This window comes from Neomonachus schauinslandi, chromosome 1 (genome assembly GCF_002201575.2).
Source record: "Neomonachus schauinslandi chromosome 1, ASM220157v2, whole genome shotgun sequence".
Taxonomy (NCBI): Eukaryota; Metazoa; Chordata; class Mammalia; order Carnivora; family Phocidae; genus Neomonachus; species Neomonachus schauinslandi.
Window position 1 is genome coordinate 2,587,592 of NC_058403.1, and position 16,731 is coordinate 2,604,322.

The window sequence follows — 16,731 nt, forward strand, 5'->3', positions numbered from 1 at the left end:
GAGGGAACACAAGCAGGGGGAGGGGGAGAGGGAGAAGCAGGCTTCCCGCAGAGCAGGGAACCAGATGTGGGGCTCGATCCCAGGACCCTGGGATCATGACCTGAGCCGAAGGCAGACGCTTAACAACTGAGCCACCCAGGCGCCCCTCTTCTTTTTTTTTTTTAAGATTTTATTTATTTATTTGACAGAGAGAGACACAGCTAGAGAGGGAACACAAGCAGGGGGAGGGGGAGAGGGAGAAGCAGGCTTCCCGCAGAGCAGGGAACCAGACGTGGGGCTCGATCCCAGGACCCTGGGATCATGACCTGAGCCGAAGGCAGACGCTTAACGACTGAGCCACCCAGGTGCCCCGACCATTAGGCTTTTTAAAAAACAGGTGACACTAGGGGACTGCAGGGACTGGTACAAGGAATGACTAGTCCTTTTCTGTGAAGCTGGTCACAGTTGGCCTGTGGCCTTCTGAGGCTTCAGCTCAAGAGGGCATCAAGAAATTAAGTAAAGATTTAGCAGAACTCTTTTGGCTTTTGGTCTAGTTATTGGACTCTGTCCATAGAATCTTTTCCCCATAGAGATTTTGGGACATAGTTCATTCTTGGTAATTTCTTGAATCATACATAGTTGGACAAATTAATATTCCGATCAGCTATAATTTGTGTATGGGAGAATTCTCTGGGATTTCTACAAGTCATCCTTCTGTAGTCCCACAAAAATCAGATCACCCAAACTACGAGCAAAACTGAGTTCTGGGGGCCACTTCCCAGTGGGACTGGGCATCCTCTCAGCTCCGAGGGGGGTTTCCATGAAAAGCGTACAGAGGCAGAGTTTTCACATTGAGACTGCCCATGGCCCTTGGCTCTCTCCCTCAGCCCTGACAGCTGAATAATTGACTTGATAAGAAACTACTACAGCAAATGCAAAGAAACAAAAAACAAACAATAAAAGAAAGGTCACAATATTAAAATTAGAGGAAACTTGCTTATGTTTCTTAAAAAAAATATGGTACAATGTTAGTACTGCAGATAAGAGGTTTATATAAAAGAACAGGTCCAAGATGAGCAGCTGAGACTAAGTAATGTATCAAACATGAAAATTGTATCTCTGTTGTTACTGTTATTTTTAATTAATTAATTTTTAAAAAAAGATTTTATTTATTTATTTGACAGAGAGAGACACAGCAAGAGAGGGAACACAAGCAGGGGGAGTGGGAGAGGGAGAAGCAGGCTTCCCGCCGAGCAGAGAGCCCGACGCGGGGCTCGATCCCAGGACCCTGGGATCCGGGCCTGAGCCGAAGGCAGCCGCCTAACGACTGAGCCACCCAGGCGCCCCTGAATTTTATCTCCCAACCCATCCATGCAGGTTGACCTCTTCAGCACAGTTTGGATTTCTTTATTTTTTTTTTTTTTAAGATTTTATTTATTTATTTCACAGAGAGAGACACAGCGAGAGAGGGAACACAAGCAGGGGGAGTGGGAGAGGGAGAGGCAGGCTTCCCGCTGACCAGGGAGCCTGATGCGGGGCTCGATCCCAGGACCCTGGGATCATGACCCGAGCCGAAGGCAGAGGGTTAATGACTGAGCCACCCAGGCGCCCCTATTTTAAATTTATTTTTAAACAGCTTTTCTGAGATATAATAATATACTCTACAAATCGCCAATTTAAAGTATACACTCTGATGGCTTCATGTGGTTGTGCCTCCATTTCCACAGTTCATTTTGAATCATTTTCATCACCCTGAGAAGAAAGGAAGAAATCCCCCTAACCTTAGCCATCACTCCCCAATACTGCCATTCCCCAAGCTCTAGGCAACCACTGATCTGCTTTCTATCTCTGGATTTGCCTATTCTTGACATTTCATATGGTAGAATCATAGCGTATGTGGTCCTTTGTGCCAGGCTTCTTTCACTTAGTGTCGTGTTTTCGAGGTCTGTCCACGTCATTCCTTTGTATGGCAGGGTGATATTCAGTGTACGGCCATACCACATTTATTCATTATCAGTTGATGGATGTTGGGTTGTTTCTACTTTTTTGTTATTATGAATAATGATGCTGTGAACATTTGTGTACAAGTTTTGGTGAGGACATGTGTTTTCATTTCTAGGGGTAGAATTGCTGGGTCACATGATCATATGGTTTTAACCATCTGAGGGGCTGTCAGGCCATTTTCCAGTCCTACCAGCAATGCCTGAGGGCTTCAGTTGCTCCAGATACTCATCAGTATTTTTTAATTAACTTTCTGATTGTGGCCATCCTAGTGGGCGTGAAGTGGGATCTAACTGTGGTTTTGATGTGCATTTCCCTGCTGGCTGATAATGTTGAGCATCTTTTTCATGTACTTATTGGCCATCTGTATGTCTTCCTTGGGGAAATGTTTATTCAACACTTTTGCCCATTTTGAAATTTGTAAGAGGTTTTTTTGTATATTCCAGATACCAGTCCCTTATCAGATATGTGATTTATAAAATTTTTCTCTCATTCTGTCATTTGCCTTATTACTTTCTTGATAGCATCCTTTGAAGTACAGAAGTTTTAAATTTTGATGATATCCAGTTTTTTTATCTTTAGTTGCTTGTGTTTTTGGTGTCACATCTGAGAAACCATTGTCTAATCCAAGGTCATGAAGATTTATCCCTACGTTTTCTTCTAAGACTTTTATAGTTTTAGCTGGACATTTAAGTCTTTGGTCCATTTTGAGTTAATTTTTATATTTGTTGTCAGAGGTTCGACTTTATTTGTTTGCATGGGAATATCCGGTTGTTCCAGCACCATTTGTTAAAAAGATTATTCATTTGTCCTTTCTCCATTCAATTATTTTGACACCCTTCTTGAAAATCAGTTGAGGAAAATAATATGAGGGCTTATTTCTGGATTCTCAATTCTACCATTGATCTATATGTCTGTCATTATGCTAGTACCTTGTTATTATTTCTATTGATGAAAATAAGACAAAATTATTACAACCTAAAGCAAAAATATCAGACATAACACATCTCAACTCTTTGTATATATGTATTTAAGACTTTTAAAAAAAGATTTTATTGAGAGAGAGAGACAGCATGAGAGAGAGAGAACAGAAGCAGGGTGGAGGGGCAGAGGGAGAGGGAGAAGCAGGCTCCCCGCTGAGCAGGGAGCCCAGCACGGAGCTTGATCCCAGGACCCCAGGATCATGACCTGAGCAAAAGGCAGACGCTTAACTGACTGAGCCACCCAGGCGCCCCAAGATTTTTTTTAAGTAATCTCTACACCCAGCCTGGGGCTTGAACTCATGACCCTGAGATCAAGAATCGCATCCTCCTCTGACTGAGCCAGCCAGACATCCCTCAACTCTTTGTATTTTTATCAGCATCCATAACTGACACCAGATTAATTTCTTAAATTATGTAATTACTATGGTAACTTATAGAAATAATTGTAAATAATTTTAAATAAAAATAAACCTATAAAATATAAGTACATTTTAACAGAAAATTACACTAGCAATCCTTTGTAGTCTTGGAGTTGCCTCATAAGTATCCCAAACAGATTGACGAATACTGGGGCCATGTGTAGGAATTAATTCATACTTATTTTACTTGGTAGTTTGCTCTTTAGTTATTGATACTCAGTGAAGTACAGGATTGGCGTTTGCTCTTCCAATACTGGATACATGGTACGGGATTTGCTGTGCTTTGTTGGATGATGTTTTGCTCTGTAACACTTTCTTTGGTGATACCTTAGTGATGTCCTGTTCTCTGTTGCTTATAACAAACCACCTGAAACTTCAGGGCTTGGCAGGGGTGATTTGCTGCCCCTCTGCCGTGTATGGGGCGTCAGCTGGGGCTGCTCAAAGCATGGAGTGATGGAACAGTGGGGGGCTCGTGGGGGCCGCTCTCCTCATGTAGTCTCAGGGCTTCTCACTGTGCCCTCTTTTTATGGTCTTTGCATCATGGCAGCCTCAGCATAGTTAGAGTTCTTTCTTAGTGACTCTGGGCTTCTAGAGAAGGTGGCAAGAGACCAAGGTAGAAGCCTTGAAAGTCACACAGTGTTAGTTCTGCTGCATTCTGCTAGTTACACGAGTCACAGGGCAGGGACAATTCAGGGTTTGCATGTTGGAGGCATGGTCTGTGGGCAAGTTAGCTAGATGTAAGTTTTTCTGTGGGGTTTCCAGGAGGTGGTCAGCTATAGTTGCTCAAAGAAGGCTTTCCTCTGAAAAACAACCTTAAAATGACTTTCTATGAGTTTATGATGCCAAATGCTTGAAGGTTCAGTTTCCCCGCAAATGTTTCTTTACTAAAATTAGAGTATGTCATATACTAGAAAATATAATTGTCAGGTTCAAATTCATTGAACAAAGAAGGCAAGTTCATGTCAGTGAAGGGTCCCGTCTTCAGTAAAGTGAAATTATATACCAGATAACACTGCATCAATTTATGAGGTGAAACTTGCTGGAAAGGCAAGCAGAAGTGGGAAAAAAAAAATTTGTTAGGTTTAAGAGACTTTTAATATCCCTCTCTTGATTCTTCTCAGTCCAGATAGACAAAAATAAATAGGAATGTCCAGGATTGATTCCATAAAGTTGATCTGGTAGCATAGATAAAATTTTATGTTCTGGGGCGCCTGGGTGGCTCAGTTGGTTGAGCGACTGCCTTCGGCTCAGGTCATGATCCTGGAGTCCCGGGATTGAGTCCCACATCGGGCTCCCTACTCGGCGGGAAGTCTGCTTCTCCCTCTGACCCTCTTCCCTTTCGTGCTCTCTGTCTCTCATTCTCTCTCTCTTAAATAAATAAATAAAATCTTAAAAAAAAAATTTATATTCTGCCATCAGATTAATCAAAGGCAGAAGAAATAAGTGATAAAATTCATTCTCCATTCTTGATAATTAACAGCAAACTGAAAATAGAAGAAAAGTTCCTTAAACTAGTAAAGGCTATTTATGAGGATCACATTTGAGACGCGTCTACCTGTGAATTACTGGAAGCACACCCCTCGGAGGGGGGAGGCCATGGCTGCTGCCCTGCTTCTCTTCCAGTGGGCCTGTGCCTTTGAGTTAGGAACGCTAGTTACCGTACTCTTAGACCTAGCTAAAGAAGGGTCCCACCAACACACGCTAAGTACCCTGGGAGGACTGATGTAACCTGATGGGTGTCCAGTGCTGCTGATAGAATGTACGAGCTGCAGCCTTGGAATGCCAGACGGAGCCCCGGGAATTACCTGGCTTGATCTCCATGCTGGTTTTGCAGGGCCTCAGGCATGAAGAAACGTGATACTTGCTGACCCACAATAGGATGTAAAATTTAGAAAAAGAGCTTTTCTCAGGATTGTGTTCATATTCTTTCTTGATCTCATGATTTCAGTTTGCTATTGTGGTTCAAAGTCATTAGGATTTCACTCCCAGGACTGAAAGTGGATTTTAGTGTCTTTGGTCCCAGATAAAGTAATACGCATCCACCTTCAGTTTGAGCCCTGACTGCCCAGAGCTGTGTAATCCGGCATTCTGGAGCATGCTGTGGTCCGGTTGCAGACGCACTTAGATTCCATGCTCTGTGCCGCTCCCGAGGCATCTGCTAATCACAGAGGACATTACTCATCACCTTAATAACCGCTGTGGTTGTCAGTTACTCTTTCTGGGCTGTCAGCTCCTGGATGGCGCTGTTTGGTAGCACCTCGTGGGCTAGTCTGTGTTTTCATTAGGTCTGTTCAGGAAAAAATAGCAAAAAATGCTCTGTCTCGGGGCGGCTTTTCCAGACTCGGAAGTAACCGTGATTCTGATGCTCTGTTCTGTCTTTCTGTTGCAGATGTTGCTGCCATAGCGTGTGGTCGCGAGTTCTTGGTTAACTCAAGTCGGGTGCTGCTGGACACCATATTGCAGCTTCTGGGGGACCTGAAGCCAGGACAGTGTACCAAACTCAAAGTGTACGGTGGACGATGTTAAAAAGCTCATGTTTATTTAGTTAATAGTTAGAATTTGCTGATTGGGCTTCTTTTTCAAGTAAACACAGTTAACTTGGCAATAGTTCTAAAAAAATAGAAGAAACACATTGCCTGGAGAATTAAGGGATGCACTCTTTATTCAGTACTCTTTTAGAAAAATCATAAGAAACGAAAACAATGTTCTCACCTTAGAGCAATCAGTGAGTCCCAGATGCTATTATGTGACACTTCAGTTTATATTAATTACCTCGAAATGAACCTGTATTCATTTGTTACAGCAGTGTCCCACTGCCAGGGACCCAAATCTGTACTGGGTTTCTACTGGGTAACAAGTCTCGTGGTTAAAACAACACGTCCTTCATGCTTCTGTAGGTTAGAAGTCTGAGATGGCTTGCCCGGGTCTCTGACTAGGGTCTCTGGCCAAAACCAAGGTGTTGTCCAGGCTGGGCTCTTTTCCAGAGGCTCTGGGCAAGACTGCTTCTAGGAATGTTCAGGTTGTTGGCGAATCTAGTTCCTTGCACTTGTAGGACTTAGGCCCCTGTTCCTCGCTGGCTGTCACCTGGGGGCTTTTTTAGCTTGCGGGGCTGACCGAATTTCTGATTATATGAGCCACCCATCTTCGAGCTCTGGCAGCTCACTGAATCCTTCTTACACTTGGGAGCTCTCGGACTTCCTCTTCTGCTACCAGCTAGAGAGAATGCTGTGCTTTTGATGGGCTCATGGGTTTAGTTAGGCATCACGGGATAAACTCCCTTTTGATGAACTCAGAGTCACCTGAGGAGTCATGTCAGTTACGTTTGCAGTGACTCTCTGCCATAGAACTGACCACGACCAGGGTGTTATGTTGTGTCCAGCCTGGGGACTAGGGCAGGAGATGTTGGGCCATTTTAGGATTCTGCCTATCACACTGTTCATTCTAGGTGGGTGCTTTTCCTCCTTGGAACATTGTTTCTAATAGCTTTTTTAAAGTCTCTGTCATCTTGGTCTGGTGTTTCTTGGTGGTTTTTCCCATGCGAGTTGGGATTTTTCCCATTTCTTCATGTGCTGAGTAATTTTGGGTTGTATTGTGGACATCTGAATATTGTGAGACCCTGGCTCTTGTTGAAACTGTGGAGAGTGTTGATGTTTTTGTTTGAGCAGGCAGTCAGCCTGGTTGGGTCCAGATCACAAGCTCTGACCAGCCTTTTGGGTATCGTGCTTTCAGGGTCACTTCCAGCTTCAGAACTGGCCTCTGGTGCCACCCGTGCCAGCCTGACACCTGGGTCATCGCTGGCAATTTACTCCTCAGGCTGGGATGTGCTGTTTGTGATTGGACTCACATGTGCACAGCCTGGTGTGAGGCCAGGGCTTCTGAAGAGCCTTGTGAGGTCACCTGCCTGATCTCTTTACTGTCCGCCGTGTGCTGGGTACTTGTTAGTTACTGTCCTTCGCCTGGAGTGCTGGGGTTCCACGTGCCCTGCTGTGTCCGACTTCTGCAGCTTCCAGGGCTGGGGAAGATTTCCTTCCCACACAGCCAGGGTGACGTGGGGGCCCCACGCTCTGCAGGGCCCCTTCCTGATGCTCCAGCCTCAGTGGCACTCTGTGCAAGTCAGTGCTGCGCCTGGGCTTGGAGGCTGAGTGGTAAACTTGCTGATGGGTTGCTGGTTCTTGGAATTCTGGACTTCTTCCCAGTCTGCCTGCTTGCTCCTGTTTACTTTTCTGGGGTTTCGCGGAGTTGCTCCATATATTCTGTTCAGAATTCATAGCTGTGTTCAGTGGAAGCAGGAGGGTGGGGTGTGACTCCCACCTTATCTGGAAGCAGATTCTCGAGTCTATTCTGATATTTTGTGCTAACAAATACATGTTCATGAGCAATATATAATACAACATAACGTCTAACTCATATGGTTTTGTGTATGTTTTTATATGTGGCTCTATGGATCTAGTTAATTCCTTTTACATATCTTGCATGAGAGAAGGTGTGACATTTGGGTCATTTTATCCTTGACTGACAGGCACTAGGTTATTTTCAGTTTTTACTCCTCACGTGGAGCGGTGTAGTGAGCATCTGTGGCAAATACCTCCTTGCCCACCTGTGTGAGCGCTTCTCTAGGAGCTGTCCCCGAAGTGCAGTATTTGAGAAGGAAGGAAAGCACACTTTCAGGTTGATAAGATGCTGCCAAACGGGTCACCAAAGCCTGCACTTCACCCACACGGCAGCAGTGTTCTGGGTCTCCCACACCTTCCTCAGTGCTTCATTCTTTGTTACTGTCTTACAAAGAATGCTTGTGTTCTCTACATCTGTCTGCCTATCTCGAGATGGATATTACCAGTGAGGTTGAAACTCTTTGCACAGGTTCAGAACAGGTTTTTTTCCTGTGAATTACCTGTTCATGTCTGTTGCCTGTTTTCTGTTGGGTTGTATTTTTCACGACTTGCTGTTGTTTTTTATGTGTTCTGGGATACTACACCATTGTTTGCATCTGTGGTCTGTACAAGGTCAGTGTTTATGGGGCCAGTTAGCCCCCTGCTCCACTTCTGAGGCAAGGCTTTGTGTGGGGGCTGCATCTCTTCTAGTCTCTGTGGTTCCAGCACATGGAGCTCTGTGCCTTTGCATCTTAGGCAGCCCTTGTCCTGCAGTGGGAGATGGGCAGACTTGCATTCAGAGATGTTTGCTTGCTTTCTTGGCAGTTTTCCATCTGCCAGGGAGCAATGCCCACGTATGGACTGTTCGCCTCAAACCTCGCTTGGGATCTCAGCATGCACCGTCCCGAAGCGGCTCTTCTCACTTCATAATCTCTGGCCGCCTTCTGATTTGCATGCCGCTTGGTCATGTTTTTCGTCACTGCTCACTCCCAACCTGGAGTCCTCTGGAACCAGGACCTTTCTTGTACTGCAAGTAAACTTATCTTTTTGGCCTCTCTCTGGACTGTGACTTGCCTCTTTCCGGGGGATTTTGCTTTCCTTTTCACCTCTATGATCAAAGGCTACTCATTTTCAGCAGTTTGGGTGCCTCAGACCCAGAGATGGGGATTTTTAAAAAAAAGACTTAAATTTTTTAGAGCAGTTTTGGTTTCACAGCAAAATTTGGAGGAAGATACAAAGATTTTCCATATACCTTCTGCCCCCACACATGCCTAGTCTTTTCCACTATCAACGTCACTCACCAGAATGGTATTTTTTTTTTTTGCCAACAATGAACCTACATTGACACATCATAATCATCCAAAGACCATAGTATACCTGAATTTAATCTTAGTGCTGTACATTCGGTCGGTTTGGACCAATGTATTATGACATATATTCATCAGTACGGTAACATACAGAGTGTTTTCACTCCCCTAGAAACGTGTCGTATTCTACCTGTTCTTCTTTCCTCCCCCCGCCCCTGCAACCACGGACCCTTTACTGTCTCCGCAGTTCTGCCTTTGCCAGAGAGTCCTGTCGCTGGAATCACACAGAACGCTGCCCTCTCAGACTGGCTCTGTCACTCAGTGATCCACACTCACGGTCCCTCCATGTCTTCTCATGGCTTTGAGTTTTAAGAGTTCTTTGTATATTTTGGATAATATTCCTTTATCAGATGTGTCTTTTGCAAATATTTTCTCTCAGTCTGTAGCTTGACTTCTTAGTTTCCTGACATGGTCTTTCACAGAAGTTTTTAATTTTAATGAAGTCCAGCTTATCAATTATTTTTTTCACAGCTTTGGTGTTGTGTCTACAACAGGCATCACCGTATGGGTCATAGATGTTCTCTTGTGTTATTCCCTGGGAGCTTTATAGTTTTGCATTTTACATTTGGGTCTGTGATTCACTTTGAGGTAATTTTTATGAAGCATGTAAGATTTGTATCCAGATTCATTTTTGTGTGTGTGGACGTCCAGTTGTTCTAGTGCCACTTGTTGAAGAGACTCTCTTTGCTCCCTTGTGTTGCCTTTGTTTCTTTGTCAAGGATCCGTTAACTATATTTGTGTGGGTCTATTACTGAGCTCTGTTCTGTTCCATTGATCTATTTGTCTTTTCTGTCACCAATACCACACTGTTTTGATCACTGTAGCTTTATGGTGAGTCTTGAAGTCAGGTAGTGTTGGTCCTATAACTTTGTTCTTTTTCAGTGCTGTGTTGGCTATTTTGGGCTTTTTGCCTCTCCATATAACCTTAGAGTCAGTTTGCTAATATCCACAAAATAACTTGCTGGGATTTTGATTGGGATTGCATTGCATCTACAGATCAAGTTGGGAAGAGCTGACATCTTGACAATGTTGAGTCTTCCTATCCATGAAAGTAGAATCAATCAATCTATCTTTCTTTTCTTTTTTTTTTTTAAGATTTATTTATTTATTTGAGAGAGAGAGAGAATGGAGGGGCAGAGGGAGAGGGAGAGAGAAACTCCAGTAGACTCCTCACTGAGCTCAGAGCCTGATGCAGGGCTGGATCTCACGACCCTGAGATCATGACCTGAGCTGAACCCAGGAGTTGAACGCTGAACCAGCTGTGCCACCCAGGAGCCCCAGTCTATCTATCTTTCTCCCTTCCCTTCCCTCCCCTCCCCTCCCCTCCCCTTCCTTTCTTTTTTCTCCTTTCTTGTCTTTCTTTCTATCTTCCATTTATTTAGTTCTTTGGTTCATCAGAGTTGTGTAGTTTTTTTCATACAGGTCTTATACATATCTTGTTAGATATATACCTGAGTATTTAATTTTTAGGGCTTGCTAATGTGAATGGGTATTGCATTTTTAATCTCAAATTCTACTTGTACATTGTTGGTATATAGGAAAGCAGTTGACTTTTGTATGGTTATTGGTATCCTGAAAACTTGCTATAATCTTATTAGTTCTAGGAGTTTTTTTTGGTTGATTCTTTTAGATTTTCTACATAGATGATTATGTCATCTGTGGACAAAGACAGTTTTATTTCTTCCTTCCCAATCTGTATACATTTTTTAAAAAAAGATTTATTTATTTGAGGGAGAGAGTGCATGCATGTATGTGTGTGAGCAGGGGGAGGGGCAGAGGGAGAGGAAAAGGGAAAGAGGCAGACTCCCTGCTGAGCTCAGAGCTCCACACAGGACTCAGTCTCATGACCCTGAGGTCATGACCTGAGCCGAAACTAAGAGTTGGAGGCTTAGCCAACTGAGCCACCTAGGCGCCCCAATCTATCTTTTGTCCTTTCCTGCCCTGTCTTTCCTGTCTTCTCCTGTCCTCTCCATGGCAGACTCCATGCCCAGCAAGGAGGCCAACGCAGGGTTCAGTCTCACAACCCTGAGATCATGACTTGAAATCATGACCTGAGCTGAAACCAGTTTGTCAAGTTTGTCCAGTAAACTATTCCTAGTTTACTGAGAGTTTTTATCATGAATGGATATTGGATTTTGTCAAATGCTTTTTCTAAATCTATTGATCTGATTTTGTGATTTTTCTTTTTAGTCTATTGATGTGATGGATTACATTAATTGGTTTTCAAGTATTGAACCAGCCTTGCATACCTAGGATAAATGCCACTTGGCCATGGTGTATAATTCTATTTACGCATTTTTGGATTCAATTCGCTAATATTTTGTTGAGGTTTTTTGCATCTGTGTTCATGAGAGGTATTGGTCTATAGTTTTCTTGTCTTTATCTGGTTTTGGTATTTGGGTAATGCTGTTCTCATAGAATGAGTTAGGAAATATTCTCTGCTTCTGTCCTCTGGAAGAGATTGTAGAGAATTAATATAATTTCTTCCTTAAATATTGGGTAGAATTCACCCGTGAACCCATCTGGGCCTGGTGTTTTCTGTTTTGGAAGGTTATTAATTACTGACTCAATTTCTTTAAAAGATAAAGGCCTATACAGATCATCTGTTTCTTCTTGTGTGAGTTTTGACAGATTGTGTCTTTCAGGGAACAGGTCCATTTCACCCAGGTTATCCAATTTGTGGACATTGAGTTGTTCCTAGTATTTGGTTATTATCCTTTCAATTTCCATGGGATCTGTAGTGATGTCCCTTTTTTCATTTCTGATGTTAGTAATATGTATCCTCTGTCAAGTTCTTTTCAAAGAAACAGCTTTTAGTTTTCTTGATTTTTTTTTTCTACTGGTTTCTGTATTCAATTTTATTGATTTCTGCTTTAATTCTTATTTGTTTCTTCTGCTTATTATGGACTTAATTTGCTTTTATTTTTTGTGGTTTCCTGAGGTGGAAACCTAGATGATTGATTTTAGATCCTTCTTCTTTTCTAACATGTATCCAGTACTATACATTTCCCTCTGAGCACTGCTTTTGCTGCATCTCACAAATTTGGTAAGTTGTATTTTCATTTTCATTTAGTTCAAAATATATATTTTTTAAGATTTTATTTATTTATTTGACAGAGAGAGGACAGCGAGAGAGGGAACACAAGCAGGAGAAGGAGAGGGAGAAGCAGGCTTCCTGTGGAGCTGGGAGCCTGATGCAGGGCTTAATCCCAGGACCCTGGGATCATGACCTGAGCTGAAGGCAGACGCTTAAATGACTGAGCCACCCAGGCGCCCCAGTTCAAAATATTTTTAAATTTCTCTTGAGACTTCTTTGATCCATGTGTTATTTAGAAGTATGTTGTTTAATCTCCAGGTACTTAGGGATTTTCCGGTTATCTTTCTGTTACTGATTTCTAGTTGAATTCCACTGTGGTCTGAGGGGTGTTGAAGTCTCTAGTTATAATAGTGGATTTATCTATTTCTGCTTGCAATTCTTTTGCCTCACATGGTTTAACGCTCTGTTGTTAGGTGCATATATGTTAAGGATTGTTATATCTTCTTGAAGGATTGACCCTCTTTTATTATGTAATACCGTTCTTTATCCCTGGTAACTTCCTTTGTTCTGAAGTTGCTGTGTCTGAAATTAACATAACTGCTCCTACTTTCTTTCAGTTGGTGTTAAAATGGTATATTTTCCTCCATCTGCTTACTTTTAATCTATATTTTTTTAGAGGGGGGGAAGGGGGAGAGGCAGAGAATCTTAAGCAGGCTTCATGCCCAGCACAGAGCCCAGTGTGGGGCTTGGTCTCAAAGCCCTGAGATTATGACCTGAGCCGAAACCAAGAGTTGAATGCTTAACTGACATAGCCACCCAGGTGCCCTACTTTTAATCTATATTTATCTTTATATTTAAAGTGGGCTTCTCGTAGACTACATACAGTTGAGCTGTGTCTTTGATCCACTCTGATGGTCAGTCTTTCCATAGGTGCGTTTGGACCATTGACGGTCACAGTGATGACTGATACCGTTGGACTAATGTCGACCACACCCGTGACTCTTCTCTATTTGTTGCCTTTGGTCTTTGTCCTGTTTTTGTCTTCCCCTCTTTTTCTGCCTTGCATGGTTTTAATTGAGCATTTTATACGGTTCCGTTTTCTCTCCTTTTGTAGCGAATCAGCTAAACTACTTTTTCACTGGTTTTCCTTGCTGCCCTACAGCTTGCGGTATGTTTACAACTAATCCACTTCTTTCAAATAATACCGTGTCAGCTCCCAGGTGTTAGGAGTGCCTTCTGGTCACGTGGTCATCCTGATTCCTAGCCCCCCATGCCTCGTGTCCCTGCTGCCACGCACTTCCTTACCTGCAAGTCATGATCATTGACTGACGTCGTGCCTGTTATTTTGAATGAACTGCTGATAGATCAAGTAAGAATAAGAAAAGCAAGTTTTTACTTTTCCTTCACTTATTCCTTCTTCAGACCTCTTTCTTTTTTTAAAGTAGATTTGAGTTCTGACTTATGTTCCTTTTCTCTAAAGAGCTTTTAACATTTCTTGCAAGGCAGGTCTATTGGCAGCAAATTCCAGTTTTTGTCTAAGAAACTCTTCGTTTCTCCTTCATTTTTTAAAAGATTTTATTGTCAGTGAGAGAAAGAAAGAGAACAAGCAGGGGGAGCTGCAGGCAGAGGGAGAAGCAGGTTCCCCACTGAGCAGGGAGCCTGATGTGGGGCTTAATCCCAGGACCCTAGGATCATGACCTGAGCTGAAGACAGACACTCAACTGACTGAGCCACCCAGGCGCCCTTCTCCATTATTTTTTAAAGGATAATTTCATTGGATGCAGAATTCTAGGTTTTTTGTTTTTTGTTTTTTTTCCCCTCTCAACACTTTAAATATTTTGCTCTCCTCTCTGAGGAGAAGCCGGTGTAATTCTTGTCTGTGGTCCCGTTTAGGTAGGTGTTTTTTTCCTTTGGCTTCCCTGTTCAGGATTTTTTTCTTTATCTCTGATTTTCTGCAGTTTGGAAATGATGTTTGCAGGTGTAGTTGATTTTTGCACTTACGCTGCTTGGTGTTCTCTGAGCCTCCTGGGGAGGTGGTTTGCTGTCTGACGGTAGTTTAGGGGATTCTCAGTCATTATTGCTTCAGGTATGTCTTCCGCTGCTTTCTCTCTCGCTTCTCCTCTGCTGTTCCCACTTCACAGAGGTCATACCTTCTGTGTCATCCCACAGTCCTTGGGCATTCTGCTCTGGTTTTTTGTCTTTGTTCCCTTTGTGTTGTAGTTTTGCCGGTTTCTTTTGATATATCCTCCAGTTCAGAGATGCTTTCTCAGCCATGTCCAGTCCACTAGGAAGCCCATCAAATGCATTCTTCATTTCTGTTACAGTGTTTTTGTCTCTAGTGTTTTTTCTGGTGCTTTCTTAGGATTTCCATCTCTCTGTTTACATTTGCCCATCTGTTCTTGCATGCTGTCTGCTTTACCCATCAGAGCCTCTGGCATATTAGTCAGAATTGTTCTGAATTCCCGGCTGATAATTCTAACATGTCGGCCATGTCTGGCTCTGTTGTGTTCTCTGTCTGCAAATGTGTTCTTTAGCCTTTTGCCTTGTGATTTTTTTTCTTGATAGCCAGATGTCCTGGGAAGGAACTGCTGTGAATAACCTTTAGTACCGTGGTGGTGAGGTGTTGGGAGGGAGGGATACATTCTATAGTCCTGTGATCAGGGCTCATGCTTCCAGTGAGCCTTTGCTCTGGACACTGAACTTCACAAGTGTCTCTCAGTTATTTCTTCCCCCTGTCCCCCTTAAGTGGAGGAGGATTGCTGGAGTGGGCTGGTGTTGGTTATTTCCTTTCCCTAGAGTTAGGCTCTGGTTGACTCGTTTCCCCTGAGGGCAGGCCTTGTTGGGAAGAACAGAGTGCCCGGGTATATGTCAGAGTGGGTGCTTTTCCCCTGTGCTTGCTCTGGAAGCCTGGTCGGGCTCCCGGAGGTACGTGTCATGCTATTGTGGAGGCTGCCATGACTGAGTCCCCTTCAACCTGTTAATTCTCACACTTGTCTACGCTGAGCCTCTGGAGGTTCACCAGGTCAGCTCAGGTTTCCTGCCCCTGCTTCTGTTCTTGCAGTGGCTTCCGCTCATGACCCTATACTCCAGTAAGCTGTGACCCCCTGTACTCACCTGTCTGTCTCTTTCTCATCTTGGGGTAACAGTTTGCCCTGTGTCCTCCCCAGTCCTTGGGATCTAAGAGGACTTGTTGATTTTTCAGTGTGTTGAGCTTTTTACTTATTGTTAGGATGGTGTGGTGGCCTCCAGCTCCTGAACGTGCAGAACTGGAAACTGTAAGTCCTAGCTTTCGTTTTTTTTTTTTTTTTTTTTAAGATTTTTTTTTTTAGAGAGGGGGGGCACATGGGTTTGGGGGGGGGGGGCAGACTCCCTGCTGAGCAGGGAGCCCGATGTGGGACTCCATCCCAGGACCCTGAGATCATGACCTGAGCTGAAGGCGGACGCTTCACCAACTGAGCCACCCAGGCGCCCCCTGGCTTTCATTTTTAAAGTCCATTTAAAAAAAGCCATTTCTTTTCCACTTCATATAAAACCTTTTCCTTCTTCAGATTTCAAGCAGCCAGGATCTCCCCGTCCACCGTTGCTTCTCTTTGTCCACTCAGCAAGCACTGGGATTGTGGCTTCCTCTGTCCACCATTCCCTGCTGTTTTGAATGACTTGATCATGTTTGTGGATGATTCTTTCAATACTCCGATGTCAGGGTTGCTTGCCTTTCTCAGCTCCAGAGATAGTTGGTGCTCTACACTGCGAATAATCCAGTCCTGTGGCCACACTCTGGCCTTTGTTCAGCCTCTGAAATGGCAGACCCCATTGCAGCGCTTAGGTCTGTACTGTCTCTGTTCCTTCTCCTTTGCTCATCACTCCCCTAGCCCTGCTGAGAGCACCTGCTGCTCACCACTCCTCTTCCCTCCCGACCACCCTGCCACCTTCCCCAGCTTCCCCTTGCATCTAGCACACCGGGATCCCATTATGGAGCATACACGTCAGCAGCCTCAGGTCCCTCGCCACCGTTTCCCGACGCTCCAGCCTTGGACCAGCCATTGGCCTCCTTTCCTGCAGCCTGGGCTGCCCAGTGATGCTGGACAAGAAGGTTCCCAGTGCAGCCACACCATGTCACCCTCTCCTGGCCTGAAGCTCCTGTCGGACTCCTCTCTGTGTCCTCATCAGTCTCCACTCTTGTCTTCACAGTGGCTGGGTCAGACTTCAGACTCTGTGACCTTGGCCACTTCGCTGTTCCTCAGTCCTCTGCAGACGGGCTTCCAGCAGAGGCTTTCGTTCCTGCTCCCCAGGGAGAATGGGGGTGTGGGTGTGAACTTCCTCATGACGCTGCCTCAATGATACCCACCCACCCTCACTTTCTCTCACGTGTCAGATGAATCTGTGGCCTTCTGGGGCTCTTGGGTGAGTGGTCCTGCCACCTCTGGTTTTTTTTTTTTTTTTTTAAGGATTTTATTTATTTGTTTGAGAGAGAGAATGAGAGAGAGAGCACATGAGGGGGGGGAGGGTCAGAGGGAGAAGCAGACTCCCCGCTGAGCAGGGAGCCCGATGCAGGACTCAATCCCGGGACTCCAGGAT

At 44.2% G+C, this 16,731-nt stretch overlaps 1 protein-coding gene across 1 annotated transcript in view; it reads left to right on the plus strand.

Moving 5' to 3' along the window:
- LOC110571080 (heat shock transcription factor 2 binding protein) overlaps positions 1 to 16,731 on the plus strand; it is a 97,028-nt gene that overhangs the window by 30,622 nt on the left and 49,675 nt on the right. Inside the window, exon 6 of the mRNA XM_044918933.1 lies at positions 5,772 to 5,889. Coding sequence (XP_044774868.1) covers positions 5,772 to 5,889 — 118 coding nt within the window. The remainder of the gene's footprint in view (positions 1 to 5,771; positions 5,890 to 16,731) is intronic.